The sequence below is a fragment of the Lissotriton vulgaris genome, chromosome 4_1 (assembly GCF_964263255.1).
Source record: "Lissotriton vulgaris chromosome 4_1, aLisVul1.2, whole genome shotgun sequence".
Taxonomy (NCBI): Eukaryota; Metazoa; Chordata; class Amphibia; order Caudata; family Salamandridae; genus Lissotriton; species Lissotriton vulgaris.
Window position 1 is genome coordinate 320,396,321 of NC_141691.1, and position 17,229 is coordinate 320,413,549.

A 17,229-nucleotide genomic window follows, 5' to 3' on the forward strand; every position below is an offset into this window, starting at 1 on the left:
CCCTTAGCAGTTTTTATTCCTAGCGGTTGACTGTGCCAAGATTAAAAACAAGACTGACCCAAATAGGCTAAGTAAGGAGTCTTTGGTCATGTTCAGTAGAGTTAACCTGTTTCATGCCCAAATGTGCCCAAAAGGTCTAGGGATCTCATTCCATTACATGCCTAGACCTTTTGGGCACCTTTGAGCATGAAACATGCTGACCCTACTGAAGTTGTCATTGTGTGATTACCATAAGCTCTACAAACCTGAATTGCTGTAGGCTAGGTATGAAACACAATCAGATGACCAATTTTGTGAGTATCTCCACCTTCTAGCATTGGATTGTAAATTTTTGAAGCACGTATACATCATTTACCAAATCCGGTGAAATGCTTAGCTGCAGATTTGCCAGTACACGGAGCAGAAGTGGTAATACGTGGGTACTTCAATGTTGAAACAATTTAATCTATCAATAATCAGTGTTTAATGGGCCATGGTGCCACTGCACCTGCTGCACCAATGGCAGCCACGCCCCGGCTGTGTTCCTTCTGATCAACGGAGTTCTCCTAGACATAAAAGGCGTCGTGTTTTAATCCCACAGTCTGTATTTGAAAGCCTACGGGGCGGCGCTCTGATTCTTTTATAGACTCGCATTCCTCTGGCTTTCATCTCGCACTGTATGCAGCTGCGAGGGATGAAATATGATTATTCGCCGCCATGGCCCCTCCCAACAAACCTTCCAGTTATGCTAACCTTGACCTTTCGCTCTAGCAGACACATACATCTATACTGTCAGTCAGTGCGTGAGTGAGTGTGTGTGTTACATGACCTACATACCAACAGTCAGTCTGTGTGCTTGTGTGTGCACTGTGCTTTTTGTTTCTTTCTTATACAGTTAATCTAATCTAAATAACACTAATTCAACTGATGTTTTCAGATCCTTACTTGTGTCGAGCAAGTAGTGTTTTGCTGCGTCTAGTCTCATCACGCCCTCTCCCCTTGGGCTTACACTGTTCTGTGTCACAGAATGCTGGCTTGGGTTTTAGAAGCAGCTCAAAATTCATGATTGTAAGTGCTGCGTAGGGGTCTCTTTTTAGGTTGGCATTAGCTGGATATTTCGATTTTACTAAAATTATATTTGTATAATATGCTTACTTACAGGAGCTTTCATTCAGCCCTCCTCACCCATTGGTCTGTTGTTGTGCCATGCACATTTTTCTTCCACCCACTACAGTATACTGCATGTGGCAGTGGGTCAGCCCACTTCGGCCATGCACTAACCTCACTGTGAGCGATAGCATTCTGTTCTTTCACAAGGTGCACATCTGCACACAAAGTAGTCACTCAATTGCTAGGGACTACTAAAGCAATGTGTGTGTTTTGACACTTAAAAGATCAAATTAAGGGTTGCAAAAACCATAACAAACAAAAACCATTGAGAAAGCCAAAAGGTGGATGCCAGACCTAGACATATTGGCTTTGCTAGTGCTTGTTTAATGTGTAAAGGAGGTAGTGTGTATAACTGCTAAACATATGATTTACTTTTTGAGGTCAGCGTTGGCTCTCATCATTTTCACCAAAGGGCAGTCCATAATGAAAATGGCAGACCTTAGGCCAGTGGTCTTCAAATGTCTTTGTGCCAAGCTACCGTTGAGTAAAAAAAACCAAAAAAGAATGTCCGGGACACCCTATCCTGAATACTGATGGCATAAGTCTCTAGAAACTGAAGCTAAAGTGAACAAAGCAAAAATAACATGCACCACCTCTTCCATTTACACATTAATTTAAAGTGTCACAAACAGTATATATCTCACAGGAAGCAACAGCAGTTCAAGATTCCAACACACGCATAGAACAGGCAAAGCACAAACAAGAGCAGTGTAAGCTTTCGTAATAGACAGACAAGGTATAAAATGAGCAGCAGAAACCAAGTGTGGTGATTGATAAAGGAGTGCTGTGGTGTGGTTATGGGCCTGCTGCTAAGGGACCCTGTGCAAACTGGCAAGGGTTGTATTATCTTACCATCACTGATCATCCACTGGTACTCAGGAGCCTTTAGCTAGTCCTCACATTACACTGTCCTTGTACCTCATCTTCTGGCTCAGAGATACCCTCATCCAGCTCAGATTCCAAGCTCTACATCAGCCAAACAAAAACTAGTCGTCAACCACCCTAAAAGGATCCCTCCCAATCTGAAGACACCATCAGGCACCTCTTCAGAAACCAACACTTAACCATCTGAAGCCCTCCGCTGGCACACAGATACTCCACTCATGCTCAACCATCCTCAATTAATGCTCAGACACACTCTGCCTGGACTCAGTCTGAAACTCCGCTCTAGTGGGCCTCAGCATCCTGACAGACACCAGTGACCTGCATGTGTGACCCTCTACTGATCTTTGGAGGACCCAAGAGGCTATTAGCCAGCCCAGAGAGCCACTTACCTGATTCTCAGAATCCCTTGGTTCGCCCTCACATTTCCTCAGCTGGCTCTAACTGACCCTCAGCCATTCCTCACATACCGCAAGCACCACCCTACCAGTCCCAGGGCTCCTGAGATGCCGCTACTCAGAGTCCTGAAGGTCCCTCCAGCTTATCCACCTCTGCTCACCCTCAGATAGCCTCAAAGCACCTCTTCTAGTCCTCAGTTTCTCAGTGGCCACCCAGGGGCATTAAACAACCTGTGCCCCCACCAAAACACATATATACAAGGCCTTGAACATACCCACACCAGATGGCCTGTTGAACTGCAGCACCACAGTGGCAGTGGGGCCAATGCACACCCCAAGCAACACCATGACTTTAGGCCCCGTTATCAGGTAAGTGAGAGCATTTTTGCATCGCTGTGCAGAAGACACAGTGATGTTAGCATCAAGGCTGTGGAAACAAGTTCCATGTAAAAAAGTGCAAATGTGTAGGCATCGAATACATACACATTTGCTGTCCATCGACTGTCCCTCCTGAACCCCTCCCCCCCCCACTGCAGAAGGAGCACGAAAGCCTAGCACACAAAATGAAGATCAAGCATTGAGCAGTCAAAGAAAAGAAACCCATGACGAGCAGTGTGCGGGTCATTTCATGGTCGAGGCGCTGGATTTAGAACCTTGGCCGGTGGTAGGTGACCGTGCACCCGCACTAGTGTAGCTGGGCGCGTAGCTACAGGTCACAGGATTACCTCTGGAGTATCGAGTAATGTGAGGGATTAGCACAAAAATCTGACTTTTAAACTCTGTCTTTTTTGGCTTGCCAGGAATGTACCCAAAGCTGTGCCAATGCAAATCTCAAATATCAGAATGGGCAGAGGTTCCTTCGTACTATGAATCTCCCTGCCACGGCGCTGGCACTGTCCCCGGATCCCTGACATTCAAAGTGCTCCTAAAGCTAAAAAGGGCACCTCCTGGCCCACTAGCTTGCACCTACATACCACAAAGCTGTTTACCAATATTATTCAAACAAAACACCAAGGAGATTTGTGTCGCAGCCAATTTCAGAGTATATTCCATATCTTGGATCACGAAGGATGCTGCTGTACTTGGATGTACCAAAGGTATGCTGGACATCACCCTAGCAAGGATCACAATGTTCACATGTCACATACGTGCAGGTAAGAGCAGCGGGGCCGAGTTTGGGGGGGGGGGGGATTCAACAGATGATTACGTGGGGAAATTACGTAAATAATAATTTTTCCTTTTCGTCGTCTGTCGAAATCCTCCCGCATCCCCACAGCACCACTGCTCTTACCTGCATGGGCCGCTGCTGCATCTAGGTCAAAGGTCTTCAAACTTTTTAATGGCGTGACCACCCCGTCAACATTTTTTAGGCATAAGGACACCCTCCTGACAAAAAATTTGAGAGCGTGGTACTTCTCATCATTGACAACCGTAAGCCCCCCAAAATTCCCACGGCAAATCATTTTTATGGTGGGCAAATAATATTAAATTGTATTGACACATCCCCCTCGGTCCACCCTAAAGGGCAGACAAGAGCAGTGAATGACAGACACATAGATATGATGTCTATTTAAGGACATACCGCAGGAACCTTACGTAGTGTAAAACTCTGCTTGACGGAGATTTATCTTGTTGTCTACTTTGTGTAAATTCTGACAAATTCAAAATATCTTTGGTATGACAGGAAATGTGCATGGCGGGGAAACACCAATGTTCACCAGCTCCCCTGTTTTTGAGAGGGAGACAGCAGTTGAGTCAGAGTGAATGAGTGAAGTACATAGCACCCCCTCCATGTATGTCAATGTTTTTTTTTATAAGGGTAAGCAGGGAATGTACTTCAAGTCCTCCATTTATCCGGTCTTACTTCCCAGCTCTCTCTTGTTGTCACGATAACCCTAACTTATGTTTTGATAATGTGTCATTTTATGCCCTTTTAGTCCTACAAATTCATTCTACCAGGGTTAGAAGGCACCTTGTCCACTGAAACAAGGTAACAGATGAATTGTACTTGCACACAAGCTCTTGCATCCTACCTCCCAATTAAAGGCACAACTTTTGTGATAGTCAAATTCAACTGTAAAATCATGTTGTTGCCTTTGGAGTCCGCAGACCGGGGCCTTATCCTGATTTCAACACAAAAATTATGATTGTGGGAAAATCTATGTACTTCCCTGTACCTTAGATTTAAATAAGTGTGATAAGAACAATATGCGATGTAAAATCTATGTGTACAGCGTACTATCCAGTAGTTCCTCACTGGTTGTAATCTGAGTAGATCAAAAGGTAATAAAAATCATGGTGTGATAGCATTAACACTATTTGTCTAGTTTATGCTGGTGTTCTTGTATACACAGGAATGTTTACCTTGATAAACAGGAAGATGCTATACACAAAAATAGTGAACAAGAGCAGGCTGAAAAGTTTTAAATAAGATTCCTCACATCCCTGGATATAAAAAGCACACATTAGAAGGGTGTCCCATAAATGTTATGCAGGAGGTAGGATCTGGAACTCCTTGCCTCAGCACATCAGACTGATTCCCTCTACAGCTCCTTTAAAAAAGAGAACTGAAAGCCCTATGGATGAACGCCCTTGTTTGGCGGCACCTACCGTCAGGAGGGGTCCTTTACTTTTGACTATGTCTACAACGTTGGTTTGTGCTCAACCCCTCTATTTGTCTGTTGCACTTATATGCTACACTATTTCCTCTTGCCTTGGCATATTTTACTGCTCCTCTATCGTCTCCATTACTTTGCTTATCATTGTTGTTCTTTTTTACATGCAACTCTCTTTGTACTTCTGTACATCTGTTAAGCTCTCCGATACCCGCTTGGGTCACGTCCGCGCTATATAAAACTTTATATAAATAAATAAATTGACCAACCAAGCTATTTTTGGCAATGTGCCGTGTCACCTGTAGGTTATACACAGACTACTTCAGAAGACATCCACTTCTTGCCTTATCCCATGGGGGCTGGAGTCTGTAACCTACACGTGTCCCAGTTGCCACAGCATGTACCCAACTCGCCCATTTGAATGACAGTTTTAATTGCACCCTTTTCAGCGCCTGAACGGATTTCAAGGGCATTGAAGCATGTGGTTTGCTTTTCAGGGTATCTCTTTCCTCACACATTGGCAGCCCTAATAACCCACATCACTTTAGTACACATCTCCACAGCAGGCCTGCTTCAGCCCTTGGCTTGTCATGCCGCGTTATGTAGTTCAGTACAATGTACTGATTACCTGCAAATCTAAGACTTGCCCCCAGTCACAATGATTAAGACAAGCCTCTGTCAAGCATTTACCTTTGTGAACTCATGTGCCACCTCCTGCTTACCCACATGGGTAGTACTTACAACTTTTCAGCCTTCTCTTGCTCACTAAAGTTGTTTGAACACCTTCCTACGTATTAAAGTAAGCATCCCTGTGTATATAAGAACCCCAGTCTAAAACTAGACAAATTGTGTTAATGTCATCAAGCCATACCATTATTTCAATCACCTTTAGAGCTGCGCAGATAATAACCAGCACAGCTTTACAACGCTTCGATTGCTAAAACTCCTATTCTGAATTATTTTATCAAAGAGTATCTGCAGGGACACTAACCAGGCAGTTCTGTTAAACACATTCAGACAATCCGAAGCAAAACAGTACACAGAGGGGCTTAGTGGGCTAGAGTACATTGGCTGCCAGGGTAGTGTTAATTTTCACCGGGATGGGATGCTATTTTGCACAATACGACATATATATGTGGGTGGTAAATGTACATCAATATACATATAATTTCTATGTAGGCTTTTGGTACTGAAAAATAGTACCAACCAGCATTATGAGAAAGTTAGCAAAATAGCACACAATTGCAAGATGTGTTATGAAGCTAAATAGCATTTTGGTGCAATTTGGCACCATACAGGTAGTTTTGGGACAATTCCCTAATCCATGACGTGCCAAAATCCACACGGCCTACCCTAAGAATATCCTACATGAGTCAGCAAGTCTCATCTAGGACCTGAAGAAATACGTTCACATCAGCTCCATGCTGATGGAAATTCACTGGCTCCCCTTGTCGACCCCTTCCATCTTGAAAAGCAGCTGCATCCTTTACAAAGCCATCACGACCTGCACCCCTGCTTATCTGCTTGGCAAGCTCTCCATCTCTGATGACTCTTGGCAAACCCACAGACAGGACACCATTATACCACTGAAGGCAAAGAAATAAAGAAAACAAGGCATCCATCTATGCTTAGGATCTGGACAAATGACAAACCCAGAATGCATCACATTCTCCCAAACTCTGCTCCAATTTAGGGACGCTCCTGAGACAAACCTCTTTAAAGAGCCCTGCAATGCAGTAAAAACGCATTTCTGTTCCCAGAACCCCACTACCACGATGAGTGCAACATTGCTCCCAACCATACCCATGGTCCCCTATTCAAGTGTGTCCCCTGGAGACCGTAAGTCCTACTTTAAATTCGAAGTCTACCAGGACCTTTAATTCCTTCCCCTAGTGAACTGATGAGTCTGAGGGATCCACCTCTGATCTATAAGGCCTGCTGATAGTCCAAAAGCTGAGCGGCACAGTGTACCCTCAAGCTATGTCTATCCTCCTGTGACTTTGCTGCATTGGTAATAGAATTGTCTGAATGGGCTCCACACCATGCAAATCACATACTGCATTAATCTAGCGGTCCCATTTGGTCACTGCTATGGGGTTGCCATCAGTGACACATGCATAGGGATCAAGAATACGGCACCAGAAGGAGAATGTAGCCAAACCATAAAGCATCATAACCACCCAACCTGTATTCAACAGCATTGGGCTGCATTGGTATTAGTTCTGTATGCAAGGGCCGCGCCTATTGCAAATCACGTTATTGCATTCATCTAATTTTCACATGTGTTTACTGGTATGTGGTTGCAAACTGCTATTAGTGGCACATACATGGGGATGAAGACTGGCACCAGAAAGGAAATTTGGCCAGACCATGCAGCATCATAACAGCCCTACATGGATTCCACAGCATTGTGCAGCATTGTTATTGGCACTGTGTGCAATGGCTTCGCCCCTTGCAAATCACGTTATTGTATTCATCCGTGGTCACAGCTGTTTATGGCATGAGATTGCAGCCAGTACATAGACTTTGGTACCAGCAGGCTGTACAACATCATGAAATATCCGCTGGACTTAAAAGCATTGTGCTGAATTGATGATGGCGCTTTATGCACTGGCCTTGTGCCATGCAAGTCGGGTTACTGATGTTCATTTTGTGAAACGTGCCCTCCCCTCCGATGTAGACCCTGGAATCTGCCATTTGGAGTAAGTTGGGGGCATACTAGCAAGAACCTCACTAAAATGATGGCCGTTGTAGGAAACTGCTGCTAAAACGGCGATAATGGGCTTGCTAATATGCGTTATAGAATTCCAATAGAAGCCCAGGTTAGATGTCCTGCACATCTAACCTGGCTTTCTATTGGAATTCTATAACGCATATTAGCAAGCCCATTATCGCAGTTTTAGCGGCAGTTTCCTGCCACTAAAACTGCAATAATTTTAACGCCGTTTCTTGATAATATGCCCCTTGGACTTTCGTCACAGCTCAGAATTTGATTGCATTTTCGCTGAAGGTCAAGAAAACGTGGACCAAACTGTTGCTTTTTAAATGTAAATTAAGAAACGAGATGCTTCGTTTCTAGTCCAGCAAAACACCCATTCCATGCTCAAACCTTTCGTGCTAAGGATGGAGGATTTCATACTAACGCTCTTTAATAAGAAATGTATGATTGGAAGTAATGATATCAGAATTTTGTTTTATGAGGAATCCCGATGGAGGGCATGCGATACCTCATTTTAGGTCTGGCTTGACACTGCAGCTGTCTGCCTGACTTTTGTTACTAGTTCCTTACACTACACATAGAGTGGATTTTGGCTCCGCCCAAAAGAGTATCAATCTCTCGGTCTTGTTAGTTGCTCTTCGATGTATCATTCCGCCTCCTATGGACTACTTGCGTTGCCAAACACGAGGGACTATTGTACATTTGGAAAGTACACCGAATCATCAACACTAAACTATTTATCTCCTACAAACAATCGTTTTTCTTTTTTTTCATGGTAGCAGTTTTTCCTTTAAGGTTAGCCAGGACTCAAATTGTAACCCAGACTTGTTGGCATTGCCGAGGGTTGTTTTCTAAAATATATTATCACCAGTCCCCAGACAGACTGTCTGTCGCCTGCGGCGTGCGCAGCGCCCACCCCATGCACTGTGGAATTTGATTTTGAATCATGACATTATCTAACTGAGTCACAATGGCTTTTTGATATCAAGTGATATTAAGCGCGCTTGGCACAGGATATAAACTCTCACCCTAGGGAGTTTCTGCAAACACTTCCTTGCAGAGGAAGCCGGACTTCCTATTTGGGAAATGTCATTTCTAAAGTATGATTTCACTTGATGTCCATGTTTGCTCAACACTTCTGCATCATTTTCAGCAAAGTACACACACCCAAGTCAAGTGCAGGAACAAGAAGCAAACATTCCAAATGTGGGTGTGTTCAGTGCCCCAGACGTTACTGGCCTGAGTCAAGCATCGTACTGGGTGCTATGCATTGCCCCTTAATCCTGACCGTTTATCAGCATGCCCTTTAATGTAATCTTTTGTTGTATAGATTCACGCGTTGAAAAATAAGATTTAGAACCCGACCCATATCCCCTGGCCTCACCCCACAAAAGAAGGCTTGAAAGCAATGACAATGCCTTGCGGACATTCATTGAGCCTTGAGCGGTCACTAGAGACCTAGAGTCTTATAATTTGATTACTGCTGGCTGCAGTTACACGGGAGCAGAACCAACAGAATCAGATTTAGGATCAGATGGTTCTGTCGCAGGGAGGTGTTTGCAATATCCATCATGAGGTGCATTAGGAGTTAGTGAGCGCATGATGTTCCTTCGCGTCACTCTAAGACGAATCCAGTATTCTTGTGCATTTTCAAGAAATACTGGGGAATACTTGTGTACCCTAATTCTGGCTACTACAAAGGCCATTGGAGCTTGAAAAAAGAGGCAAATCAAGAAAGGAGCTTCAGTGCTATGCGCTCAAACTCATCAGAGGTGCTGTCTTGGTAGCATCTTATCTCCCTTTGCTTGCATCATACTGCTGGTATTAAGCACAGCCCTGACATGCTCAGCGCGTCGCGCACAGATGTGGTCCTGCCACTCTGGGTGTGGCTGCCCGCGCTGCTTCTGTGCCTTGAGACCCAACGGGTAAGTAGTGCGCTCTATAAATGTCATTGATTGATTGATTGAATGATTGATTGACAGTGGCATTGTGCCTGCAGTAGTGCTGCTCCTCACAACCAGAGTACTATCAAGCAGTGGTCCTCCTGAGCGGTATTAAAGAAACTGCTATCGTCCAAAATGGCATTCTGTACAGACATCGTGCAGTCAATGTAAAGCTAGCAAAGGCGGGGCCAAGGTCTTATGTTTGTTGAATGCCTAGAGGTAGATCTCCACAGGACCCATTGATGAATTAAAGTTACACCTTCTCCCCTTCCAAGGAGACGATCTCTGAAGGACGAGCTAGTTACAAAGCAGGCCACTATGAAATATGGTTTATTTTCAAATCGATCCAAGTGGCAGTCCCCACTCTGCATCATGTAACATGTAAAATACTCCCTCACTCCGGTTAGGATAGCACCAGATGACATACACTTAGCATATGTGCAGTGCCATTTTGCACCAACATTTGTTTTAACCAAGCGTTTCATATATATTTGCACTCACCAATGGGTGCAAAGATTTTTTTGCAGCAGTTAATCTGGCCCAGGTTGCTAACAACTACAATTGATTTAAGAAAAATCAAAAGCATCATGTTGATTCTATCACATACTTTTAATCGATTCAAAAAAGTCTCCTCAAATACACAAAAGAATATGTTTTTCTTATATTTCCATGTAAAGGCTTGCTGGACTGACAAACTCAGCTCTCATGTTAGGGGTTTCTTCCAGTATCACATGATTGTCTTATTCAGAGACAAGAATGAATGTCCATAAAACACTGCGCAGTGCAAGCACTTCTTAACAAATGCCTCAAAAAGTGACAGATATTTTTCAAGCTTGCTAGAAGTATGTCTTGAATGTGAGTACCATAAGCTTCCACATCTAGTAAATTGTCTGCATATCTTCACATGAACAATTCGTATTAGTTGTAGCGCTGTACTCAAAACAGAAAACTTTTTTTAAAGGCAACCTGCATAATGTTAATAAAAAAGAATTTTATTTGGTAATAAGTTACCTGTATGTCTCTGGTAAGCCATGGCTGGTGAGGAGCGAAGGCACGCGCAGCCGGTCCACCCTCTGTCCGCTGACAATAACAGGCAGCCTCGGGTCACACACATTTACGTGAGTTATAAATAGAGAGATAGAGGCGGCCATCCGCACCCCTCCCTCCCCCGGGATCACTCCTGTAATCCCTCTTGGAGAGCCAGGCCATGTTTGGAGATCCAGACGAGGAAGAATGGGACCAGCAGGCTACCCCGGGCCCGGCGCGGACATGCCCTTTCCACTACTTCAACGGCAGAATTAGTCCAGAGCCGGTCCAGGCGCCCACGCCCCGGTGGCGCATCCATCCTGCGATGCGTGACTCACAACGAGGCAGGGCAGAGGGACCTCTGGAGTCCCTGGTCCCATTCACATCACACGCACGAGCCGGGTGGAAGAGCGGGGAGGACACACATGTTTTCCCAGGGCGCTTCTTTAGAAAAATATACTGAAAATGTGTCTGTTTATAGTGTCATCAGGTTTACCTGGCATCGCTTGCTTGCTTGTGTTGATTTAGTCCCTTTCAACCCACAAAGGCACCTTGCACCGTTTGAAAAGCACTGCCACACCCATGCTATGCACTCCAAGCCACGCCCTGCAAATCCTTCGCACACACCGGGCCACTAATGGCGACTTTTACTGCACGACTGGTATATTGTCATGTACAGTGGAGCGGGCATAAGTGTATTTCAGAGATTTCTCCTAGAACAAATGATTGCACTAGCAGTCATACACCAATCACATCTACTTTTACTTCAAACAGTAATATGGCTTCTCATGCAATATCAGAGTCCTGCATTCTGGTAATGGGCCATTCAAGCATCGTTAGAGTGGCACGGTGAGCAGAGATCAGAGAGTGGCGGCATGGGTTCTCTGTCACCGAGATAGCGTGGCTAGGTTACCCGGGTATGTGCTGGAACGAGCTGACGAGGAAGCTACAGCAGAGACTTGGGAGGGGGATCGTTCCACCTCATATTCTGGTCATACACCTGGGAGGGAATGACCTGACTACATGGGGAGGAGAGGACTGCTACAGGTAATGAGGGACACCATGTGTCAGTTGAGTATTCAGCTGGGGGCATGTGAACTGTGGTGGTCGGAAATTTTACCTTGCTCAGTTTGGCATGGGGTACGATCGGGAAAGATGCCATGGAGATCTCGCGTAGAAGAGTGAACAGCGCCATGCGTAAATTCACGGAGCAAAGGGGATTTGGCTTTATCAGACATGGTTTACTTAATGGCAATTCTACTGGATGCTGGGGGCGGATGGAGTTCACCTCTTAGGGGTAGGCATAGACTTATTTTTGCTGGACCTTGGGGAGGCCTTGGGAACAACAAGATGTAGATAGGAATTTCGGCTTTGATGGGAGGCCCTGGTTGAGACGGTGGCCACCCCCAGAGCTGTGGAGGAGTTACAGGGCGGTCCAGAGTCTGCAAGGTAAAGCAGGGTACTATACTGCAGCAGCACAACAAGGGTGCTAAGCCAAAGATACCCAGGAATGTCTTAGCGTGTCCCCTGGAAGAACTACGGCGCCCCGTTACATGGGCCTGAGCAACCGGGGGCTGCCTGGAATTCTCCGCCCACCTCTGGGGGGCGTGAGCAAGGGAGTGGACTGGCGGGCCACTGATGGGAGGGGTGGCCCCTCCCAATGATTGGTAATCACCGTTTGGCGACGGCCACAGTGCAATTTGGCTCATCAGGCGGGCAGGCAGCATAGGGGCGGGCCTGCCCTGGGATCGCCCGTAAGATAACTCACCATGTTGGCATATTGGTTATGCAAATAAACCTGCAGCAAATTTCTCCACTAAGAAGGTGTTGTGTGGTTTATTAATGTATGTTGTTGTATGAGAACGGATGAATGTTGCCGATATTGACACTATGCCAAGGCTGCCCGGGGGGCCCCATAGGGGACCCTCCAACAGGGCGGCCGCCTTAGTGTCACAGGAAGGCACAGAAGTTGGCGTCCCAGGCACCCTGGGCGAGAGACCCAAAGGGTCTGTCGGCCGCGTCACTTCCGGTCGTGGGAGGGGGACAGGTGTACAAAACCTTTACCCCTCCCACTGGGCAGTGTCTTGACCGCTGCCCGTCGCGCTGTTTCCCGCCCTACCACTTACCCTACGGACGGTCAAAAAAGGGGTACGGGGAAGGGGAAAATCAAACTTATTGTTTTGTGTTGCAGGAAGAGTTACAGGGCGATCCAGAGTCTGCAAGGTACAGAAGGGTACTATACTACAGCAGCACAACAAGGGTGCTAAGCCAAAGATACCCAGGGATGTCTTAGCGTGTCCCCTGGAAGAACTACGGCGCCCCGTTAGTCCTACGGGCGGTTGTGGGCCTGAGCAACCAGGGGCTGCCTGGAATGCTCCGCCCACCTCTGGGGGGCGTGAGCAAGGGAGTGGCCTGACAGTCCACTGATGGGAGGGGTGACCCCACCCAATGATTGGTAATCACCGTTTGGCGACAGCCATGGTGCAATTTGGCTCATCAGGCGGGCAGGAGGCAAAGGGGCGGGCCTGCCCTGGGATCGCCCGTAAGATAACCCACCATGTTGGCATATTGATTATGCAAATAAACCTGCAGCAAATTTCTCCACTAAGAAGGTGTTGTGTGATTTATTTATGTATGTTGTTGTATGGGAAAGGATAAATGTTGCCGATATTGGCACTATACCACTCCAAGCCAAGCCCTGCAAATCCTTCGCAACCACCAGGCCACTAATGGTGACTTTTACTGCACGACTGGTATATTGTCATGTATAGTGGAGCGGGCATAAGTGTATTTCCGAGATTTCTCCTAGAACAAATGATTGACTAGCAGTCAGACACCAATCACATATACTTTTATTTCAAACAGTAATATGGCTTCTCATGCAATATCAGAGTCCCCTCTCATGTCTGTAGGTCGCTCTCTCAAACCATCATGGAAATGTTATCTTCTCAATGTAACAAAACTAAAAAAGCCTGAGAGGTATATGTACAAGAACTGACACTAAGTCGCGTTAACGTTAGTTAGCGCAGTTTTCTTAACACGGCCTAGCACCAAAAACTATTGCCCTATTAGTGATGTATTTACAATACGTCGCTATATGGAGATAGTAACAGCTAGTCACGTGAAACTGCCACTAACACTAGCATCAAGGCGCTAACATTTTTTATGTTAGTGAGAGAAAAGTGATGAAAGGCCCATTAGCGGCAAAAAAACTCACGTTAGTCATCCCAACGTGCCTTTTTGTTTTTGCTTCTAAGAGGCAATAATAGCCTATAATAGCCTATAAGTTCACCTCCAATGAAAAATAGGAACTAAAACAATGGAATGCAGAATGGATCAGCCAAGGCAAAGTGCAGTACAGGTGAACAACCCCTCAAACCTTCAACAGCCAGTATGACCGGCCAAACCTTCAACAGCCAGTATGACCAGCCAGAGTCCCACCAGAGGAAGAATAAATGCAGATTCAGGGATACAGTTATGAAACGAGGCGCGTCGCTGGGAAAAACAAGTGATGCATCACTTTTCATAGCGCCCTCTTTGCAACACCATGGCAGCCAAAACCTTGAAAGCGGGGACAGTCCCCGGGGCCTGGAAGCCTCGTTGGGCCTGCGTCTGTGACCCAGAGGTGTTGTGGATTTAATGTGCCATGGCAATAGACATTAAGGTGTCGGCGATCGCCCTTACCTGGTGGTGAAGTCTGGCAGGTCGCATGGAGAAACGTTACTGACCTGTGTGAGAACACCGCCTGGTACACCTGGGAGCTGTGAATGGTAGAGGTGCTCCTTCGCATGTACATAGAGAGGTCTACATCTCATACCAGGCGCCACCACGAAACCAGGGTGCACAGAGGAGATTACCAATGGCGGGCTGTGCCTCTCTGAATCACAGGCCGGAGGATGTTGCGCAAGCCGGGCGCTGTGGAGGGTGAGGCACCTGAGCTGTGCCAAACTTGTGTTACTGGAGCACTGCAACTTCACGTGTAAGAGGGTCCTTTTGCATCACCTACATTGGGAGGTTCCCCAGTTCACTTGGCGGCGACTGCTGTATCCAGGTTTGTGAAATCTCACCTGGCTGAGGCTCCTGCTGTCTGAGTCAGAGATTTGGAGAGAGTGCAGCGCATTGAGCCCCGGTGTCAATGTCCAGGCGATAAGAAGGTGGGATGCCTAGCTGAGGATGCCGGGAGCAAGTTGGGCCCAGGCCTAGCGCCTGTGGGTGACGTACACCATGTCCTGAGCAATCCCAGTGCTGCGGCTTACCTACATCACAGAGGGCACTGAACAAGACTGGTGGGGGACTCCACTAACTGGCTCAAGTCGCTGAGAACAGCCATTGGTGGCAGTGGGTGCCAGGGGCACAGGGCCACTTCTGGCCCAGGCCCTTGGGTATGCAGCTTGATCCGCCGTTACTCACTGGGGAACACGGAATCTGGTCACCACTGTTAGATCGGAAGAGGCAACGGGTGGTGCTTCCTTTCCTTGCCCCCTGTTGGTTTGCTTTTGGGTGTACGGGGACTAACTCTTAGTGGACTTCCTCTTCCCACAGCACTGCGGCATCTGGTTGCTGCTGTCCCCAGCGGCTGCTGCTGGTTCCTCTGACCCAGAGTTCAGGTGTTCGAGTCCCTCCTCCACCTGCAGTCTCGTGCCTGCGCCTCATGCCTGGTGGTCCAGAGGTAGAGTGTCATTGCTCTGCAGCTTGACTGCCCTCCTGTCTGTCTTTCGGCTGTTCCTGTTCATCCTTCTACTCTTCTCCGTTGCTTTTCTACCTTTGTCTTTTTTTTATCTTGGCTTTGTTTGGCTTTGTTTTTCCTGTGCTTTTCCACAGTTCCTTTTCTCCTATCCTCTCCCTTGTTGCCGCTGCGATCCCCTGTGTCCCCTCCCCCTCCAATTTCCTTTCCTGCATTTACCGCCTCCCAGCTGTTCACTCCCCCTGCAGCACTACCTAATGGCAGACGATGTGCGGCCATGCACAGCGGGCGTGCCACTGGTGCGCCGCAGGCAAGCCAAAGGCAAACCTGTCTGCATCTGTCCACCCCTGTACTGCGCCCAGCACCAGGGACCCAGTCATTTCGTATTACAAAGTGATGCATCTAGGCATATGCGTGACCTTGGAAGCCATGTTCCACAATATACCTGCTTATGGTATGAAGTATGAAGGGTGGGAGTTCCCACACAACAAAGCCTTGTGGGATTGGCACAGTGAAGTCTCACAGATTTCACTGTGACAATTCTAGGACACAACTGCTTCAAAACCTTATGCCTGTCTCATGGAAGGAATAAGGGTGAGGCAGTGCTATAGGGATAGGCTGGCCCCATGCATTTTTGGAGTTGCGTCATGCTTGCAACATAACTGTAGCAATACGTGACTTTAGCGCTGCCAGATACTTCAGTATTCCAGACGTATCTGTCATTGATTGTGACACAGAGCGCCCCACCTTGAATACGGTACATCCATGGTGTCACAAGGAAGGCGCAGTGAAAAGTGTTGCAATGTTGTTTTGTCGCAACGATGAAACACTTTTCATGAATGAGGCCCAGGAAAGCGCCCTATCTTATTGATAGTGCACATTCCTGTCCTTTTGTTTTGTCACAGGCCAACGCAGAAACATTCCTTGCAGCGCTGTCCAGCACCAAAACCTCTGAAATGAGGCCTCAAGTGTTTGCACCAATTGTGAGACCAGCTATTTTCTGGTCTTAAAAACGGCCTCTAACTGGACTTAGCTGCAGTTTTGGGGGGTTATCGCGGTATGGGAATTTCATTGTAAATATCGCAAAGTGGGGTTAGTGGCAGTTTTTGCACTGGAACACCCACTTTGCATCTCATTTTGGTTAAGTCCTGCTAACAGAAGTGGCGATCTTAAAAATTCAGGTTTACGCCGGAAAATTGCTGCTAACTGCAGTTAGCGGAAACTTGTACATACAGCGCTAAAAAAAAGCCGATATAATGTCAAAATATTGATGCTACAGTGAAGTTGAGATCTTGTATATATGCCCCTGAATTCCATACAGATCTGTCTCTTGTGGATTGGTGTCTGATTTCTTCCCTACACCTAACTCATCAGTTTCATGAAATGCGGCCTCTGTCCTCAAAAAAATTCACTGTGGGTCATATGTACAAAGAAGAGGAATTGCCATTTCCAATTAGCTATTTTATCAGAATTGCTATTTGGAAATCCTTATGTATGAAACTTTATGTTTCATTCTTGCAATTCCTAGTGGTAAATCGACCTACCTTATGAATATTAATGAGGTAGGTTGTAGTTTGCGACCCATTAGGAATTGCAGCCATCACAGAGATGGTGGCCTGATGACGTCAGCAGACCACCATGTCTATGATTGCCTTTAGATAACGCTTTTGTTGTTGTTGAGCTGTAATCCGTTTTCCTTAAAGGAAAACGGGATGAGTTTCAACAATAAAAAATAAAACGTCTTATTTTCATTTTTGGATTTTAGTATCCTGATGGTACAGTTCGCTGTCAGGAGGTCATGTTTAGGAAAACA

The 17,229-nt window shown here is 46.4% G+C and overlaps 1 protein-coding gene across 2 annotated transcripts in view; it reads right to left on the reverse strand.

Annotated features, from left to right (window-relative positions):
* The window catches only part of FHL1 (four and a half LIM domains 1), a 321,710-nt gene that overhangs the window by 55,640 nt on the left and 248,841 nt on the right, over positions 1–17,229 (reverse strand). The window contains exon 1 of one of the 2 annotated variants that reach the window (XM_086918669.1): positions 10,718–11,006. The exons of the other annotated variant lie outside the window; for it this stretch is intronic. Within the exon in view, the coding sequence (XP_086774795.1) occupies positions 10,718–10,820 (103 nt within the window). The 5' untranslated portion in view covers positions 10,821–11,006. Of the gene's footprint in view, positions 1–10,717; positions 11,007–17,229 lie in introns of those variants that run through there. 2 annotated transcript variants of the gene reach the window in all.